Source organism: Microtus pennsylvanicus, chromosome 7 (assembly GCF_037038515.1).
Source record: "Microtus pennsylvanicus isolate mMicPen1 chromosome 7, mMicPen1.hap1, whole genome shotgun sequence".
Lineage (NCBI taxonomy): Eukaryota > Metazoa > Chordata > Mammalia > Rodentia > Cricetidae > Microtus > Microtus pennsylvanicus.
Window position 1 is genome coordinate 5,255,918 of NC_134585.1, and position 6,000 is coordinate 5,261,917.

The 6,000-nt window shown below is 49.6% G+C and overlaps 1 protein-coding gene across 2 annotated transcripts in view; it reads left to right on the forward strand.

The window, feature by feature from the left end:
• Mapk14 (mitogen-activated protein kinase 14) overlaps positions 1–2,148 on the forward strand; it is a 59,587-nt gene extending 57,439 nt beyond the window's left edge. For both annotated transcript variants that reach the window (XM_075979711.1, XM_075979710.1), the window contains exon 12: positions 48–2,148. In XM_075979711.1, the coding sequence (XP_075835826.1) occupies positions 48–115 (68 nt within the window). In that variant the 3' untranslated portion in view covers positions 116–2,148. The remainder of the gene's footprint in view (positions 1–47) is intronic.
• Positions 2,149–6,000: the final 3,852 nt, after the last annotated feature.

Genomic DNA, 6,000 nt, shown 5'->3' on the forward strand with positions numbered 1-6,000 from the left:
AGGGAGTGTCTCTGTTCTCACAGCTCACCCTTCCTTCCCTGTCACAGGCCTGACCTACGATGAAGTCATCAGCTTTGTGCCACCGCCCCTTGACCAAGAAGAAATGGAGTCCTGAACACCTGGTTCTGTTCTGTTGATCCCACTTCACTGTGAGGGGAAGGCCTTTTCATGGGAACTCTCCAAATATCATTCAAGTGCCTCTTGTTGAAAGATTCCTTCATGGTGGAAGGGGGTGCATGTATGTGCATAGTGTTCGTGTGTGTGTGTGTCTGTCTGTCTGTCTGTCTTTCTGTATTTGTGGATGGAAGTCACTTCATGAGTTGTGGATGCTCCATGGCAGCCTCTGCCTGCTTTCTCAGAGTCTGGGCAGGCTGATGGAAACTACTATCTTGTTAGGGATGTATTAAGTGCAGAGTAAAATTATCCCTATTCCTAGTTACACTTTTGCCACTCCGGCTTCTCTTGTGTCCCTGCCTTTACCACACACCACAGTGGTACAGAGAGGTCGTCCCCCAGCCATGCCTCCAGCAGAAGAGGAGCACCTGGCTCCTGGGCTCTCGCTGTGATTGGCTGGCTGCTCACGGTGGTCCCCAGAGCCCGACAGGTGTGTCCAAAGCTGCCAGTCTGTGCCTTAAAAGGAGAAGGACGCATACATAGTTCCAGAACCGCAGCTGCTGACATTCTGAGCCAGGCGAGTGCGCAGGGCTGTTGGGTGGCCAGTAGTGAGCTGGAAGAAACAAGGCAGCCTTCAGGGAGGCCGTGTGTCTGTGTGTTTGTGCGTGCGTGCGTGCGCGTGCGCATGTGCATGCATGTCTGTGTGGCCGCCCTCCCTCTCCCAGGAGTGAGTGGTGTCTGTGCTTACCCCTCACCTCAGTACAGAGGTCTCCAGTGCCAGCTGCAGGTTCCTGCTGTCAGCCGCTTCCTGTGTGCTCTTCACGTCTAGCAGAGTGCGGGTGTGTTTGCATGCTTGTACAACCCCTGTCTGACTGCCGGGCGCGTGGAGACTTACTGGCCGCCCTAGTCCACGTTGCCTCAGCTGATGCCATGGGCACGCTCCTGCCTCCTCACTCCAGCGCTCCTCTGTGTTGAACACAGCTGATCCTCCAGGTGCTCACAGTGCAGAGACACACGGGACGGACAGAGCACCTGGAGGCTTGCCATCTGACTGTCACCAATCAAGGGGAAACGAGGCCTTTCCTAAGAATGTCCTCAGCTCTGGAAATCGTGTTCTCCTCACTTGTGATAACCAGCTAAGAAACTCTGAACTGAAGTGAGGAGCAAAGGCTCGTGGGCCAGGACTCCTTCCAGTCTCTCTCAGTAGTGTTGCTAGGGCAGAGCCAGGCAGTCAGAGGCACCTTTTCTTGGAAGGGTCCTCCCGGCAGCTTGACACTGACTGATTCTCGGTCTCAGTGTTGATTTGAGGAAAAATCAATTTTGTCTTGGAATTTTGTATGTTTTAGGAATCCTGAGAGAATGTGATTCCTTCTGATGGGGAGAAAGGGCAAATTATTTTAATGTTTTGTATTTTCACCTTTATAAAGATGAAATCCTCAGGGGTGAAGAACTGTTTGCATAACTCTGAATTTCAGGCACTTTGTGCTATATGAGGACCCATATATTTAAGCCTTTTGTGTAATAAGAAAACAATTCCAGTGTTGGCCGTGACAGGTCTTGTATTTAGGTCAAGGTGTCTCTATTCTCTATCAGTGCAGGGACATGCATGCTCCAGACTGCCAGGGTAGAACCCTGCATCATCCGGAGCCAAGAAGGAGGCAGACTGGCCAGGCCTTGCCACTCAGTGTGCACCTCAGCTCCCACAGCCCGCAGGACGCATTGAGTGGCGTGTCTGGTTATGAAGGCAAGTGTGATTCCCGACAGTTCTGCTCGGATTACTTTATTGCCGATGTCTTTGCACATGTGACCATGCTGTGTTAAGAGGCCGTGCTCTGGGGCCCGGACTCACTGGAGCTGACTGAAGAGCTCCTGGCATCCATAGCCAAATGCTGCCATCTCCCAGGTTCTCCTCCAGAAAACAAGGGAATGAGGGAACTGCTGTTCTGTGTGTATTCATGAACTCGGCTGTAGTCCCATACGCCATAGGATGTCAGGCAATACCACTGGGTAAATAAAGCCTATTTTTCAAATTCAGTGCTTTGTCAAGTTTACTGTGTTCCTCTTCATGATGGTTTCAGCATGGCCTGGCACATGTTTCCGGCAGACCCTTTAGAGCTGTCTAGTTCACACATGGTAAGAGCAGCCTGGGCTGGGCTGGCAAACACCTGTTTCCACAGTGTCACGTGATTGAAAGGGTTCAAAGATTATTTTTTTGTAGCATGCATGAACTGATGTACAAGTTGAATCCCAGTGACCAGAAATTAAGTCTGATGGGAGGATGCCCACAGTTTGCTCTGTGCCCTCTGTGGCGGCCTTGCTGCAGTGAGAGCTGGGATAGTTGAGACAGAAACCACGGGATTCACCACCTGTCTGCTTAGCGTTGGGCCCTTGTCAGCTCCACTGACTACTCTTACACAGTGAATTTTAAGTTGCTTTCTGATTAAATATTCTAAGACTTTATATGCTGTGTATTTTTATCTTTAAATTGACAGAGAGGGGGCTGGGCATGAGCCTATGTGTGTAGAATCATAGTACATCTGTTTGACTCTGCTGTCTTCACGTCCCTGGAAAATGCCTTTTAAAACTAGCAATCTGCACCATGGGATTAAAGGCTGCACCCTGAGAGCCCCAGCTATCCTGAGAGGACAATGAAGGAAGCACACAGCTGGGTGTTTGGACCCATGAGAGCCATTTTCTGGCGGTCAGCAGGAAATAATGTTGATAGCCACAACACTGGTGTAGGCTTCATTCTTATCCCCTGGCTTCCCGTGAGCATGAGAGAAGGTGGCTTCAGCTAGCACGCAGGTGTGGGTGGCTCTGGTAAAACTCAGCTACGCCAGCAAGATGGCTTAGGAGTAGAGTGGCTTGTCACCAAGCCTGACAACCCGAATTTAATCCTAGGAACCCACATAGGGGAAAGAAAGAACCAACTCTCAAGTTGTCCTGACCTCCACATAAACAGAAGTTTTTAATGTAATAAAAATCAGACCTTTAATCCCAGCACTCGGGAGGCAGAGGCAGGAGGATCTCTGAGTTTGAAGCCAGCCTGGGCTACAAGAGCTAGTTCCAGGACAGACTCCAAAGCTACAGAGAAACTCGAAAATAAATAAAACCAAATAAAAATAAAAATCAGACAATTTGGGGGGCTAACAGACCTGGACCTAGCTCTCCTGGGGCTATGAGTGGGCCTGCTTAGACCAAGGAGAACTGACACAGAAACTTGGGTGAATGAACTTCACATGGTAACCGGAGCCTCTTAGGATATAGACAGGAAGAGGAAAGGGGAGGGCTCTGGTTGCTACTCTTACCCCCAAGCAGCTAACAAAAATGTGTTCCTAACTTACAATTCATATCCAAGAACAAAGAATGATCCCAGTGTTCGGTTTTCAAATGAAACAGTGTCATTTGTATTTTGCAACATGGTCACAAACTTAACTTCTGTAAAAGCTAAAAGGTGGGCTGGGGAGATGTCTCTGTCATCAGAGGAGTTGCCTTGCAAGTCAGAAGCACCCGGTCAATCCCCAGAACCTTGCACAGATGTCTAGGTAGGGTAGCATTCACCTGCAAACCCAGATGGGCAGATCTCAGGCTCCCTGGTCAGCCAGCATAGTCTACTTCAGGACAGTGAGAGCCTGCCTCAAAAAACGTGGGGCCTAGAGAGATGGCTCAGCAGTTAAGAGCACTGGCTGCTTTTGCAGAGGACTCAGGTTCAATTCCCAGCACCTTCTTGGCAGCTCACAGCTGTAACTCCAGTTCCAAGCAGCCTGATGTCCACTTCAGGCCTGTGAAGGCACCAGAGACAGTGCACAGACGCACATGCAGACAAAACATCCATTAAATAATTTTTTAATGTGGACGGTGCCTAAGAAATGACTCCTCTAGCCTCATGCATGCACACCTGCATGCGCGCAAACACGCAGACAAAAAAACTGTAAGAATACCTGATGGCCTCTCCACCTACCAATACATAGTAGTACCCTCCGTCTCCCTTACTGTTAACTGAGTCTAACTTCCCACCTCTCGGTAGCTTTACTGGAGATTTTAGTTGTCTAGTTTTTGTATCAGTTTCACCAGGTCCATCATCGTTTGCAAGACAGGAGACAGTTGCATCAATCGGCTCGGTCTTATTTGACACGGGCTTATGCCACGGACTAGCCAAAGGCTGTCCAGGTCCTCGTACCTGCCGAAGGCTGACCTCTCTCTGGTAACTAGGAGGACTCAGTAACAATGTAAAGAATGGGGGCCTCCTTTATGCACTCTGTGTTCTAATATGGACATGCCTGCTGCACCTATGGCTACATGCACATCCCGAAGTTCTTAAGTGCAAGACGAAAACAGCTGTTGAGCGCCACGTTCTCCCTGGTAGAAGGTACTGGAGACAACCTAAGAGGCTGTCTTAGTTGGGGTTTCTATCGCTGTGATGAAACACCAGTCCCAAAAAGCAAGTAGAGAAGGGAAAGGTTTATCCAGCTTACACTACACAATGCTGTTCATCTCTGAAGGAAGTCAGACCAGAATCTCAAATGGGGCAGGAACCTGGAGGCAGGAGCTGTCTACTGGCTTGCTTCCCCCTGGTTTGCTCAGCCTGCTTTCTCATAGCACTCAGGGGCCCAGGCCAGGGACAGCACCACCCACAGTTGGCTGGGCTCGCCCCACATCCACTAATTAAGGAAATGCCTTACAGCTGGATCTCATGGAGGCATGTCCTCAACTAAGGCTCCTTCCTCTCTGATGACTCCAGCCTGTGTCGAGTTAACACACAAACGCATCCAGTACAGAGGCCATCTGTGCAAGGGAGCCCCACACAGACCCACGGTTGTCATTTGAGGTGCATGGTGGGAATAAAGCAGTGACAGGGCTGGAGAGATGGCTCAGTGGTTAAGAGCATTGCCTGCTCTTCCAAAGGTCCTGAGTTCAATTCCCAGCAACCACATGGTGGCTCACAACCATCTGTAATGAGGTCTGGTGCCCTCTTCTGGCCTGCAGGTATACACACAGACAGAATATTGTATACATAATAAAGTAAATAAATGTTTTTTTTAAAAAAAAAAAGAGGTCTGGTGCCCTCTTCTGGCCTGCAGACATGCACACAGACAGAATATTGTATACACAATAAATAAATAAATATTTAAAAAAAATACAGCAGTGACATTCCCAAAGTATGCCCTCCCCCTTTCTCACTGTTCAGTGGTGAAGGTTGAGGATCCCCAGAATGTTTGGGACCAGGCACATTTTGGATTTCAGAGTTAACAGTTGGGTGTCTCTAATCAGAAACTCCAAGATCTAAAATGGACGTCCCAGTCTTCAGATTTGAGAGTGGCACACTCTACCCAGCTATGGCCATGAGCCTCCTAGAGGCTTACACCCTGAAACATCGTCAGCGTTTCTGGCTGTCCGCAGCTAGAATGTCTGGTTCTTAATCACAACGAGGAGGCCTGAAGACCTGGTTCTCATAACCCTTTCTCTGTTACAGCCTGCATCTAACTCCCTGGCTGCAGGAGAGCCATACCCCAGAGGGGAGGAGCTATACACCAGAGAGGAGGGGCCGTACCCCAGAGGGGAGGGGCCGTACCCCAGCGGGAGGGCCTGGTGAATTCCTCCCCCACAGTCAGCGTTTCTGGGAGATCGGAAGCAAGGGTTTCTAACTTTGCCACTGCTGCCATCTCAGCCAGATAATTTCTCACAGAACCACCCTTTGCAGGCCACCTTGACTCCACCCTCTAGACACCCCTTGACTCCACCCTCTAGACGCGAGCAGCACCCAAGCTCCGTGTGTAACAGCCACAGATGTTACAGATATTACCAAACAGTTTAAAATAATCTGAAGTCTTGCAGGAGTCCCATGCCTCTGTTCGAGAACACATTCAAGAGCAACGTCTTGTAGCC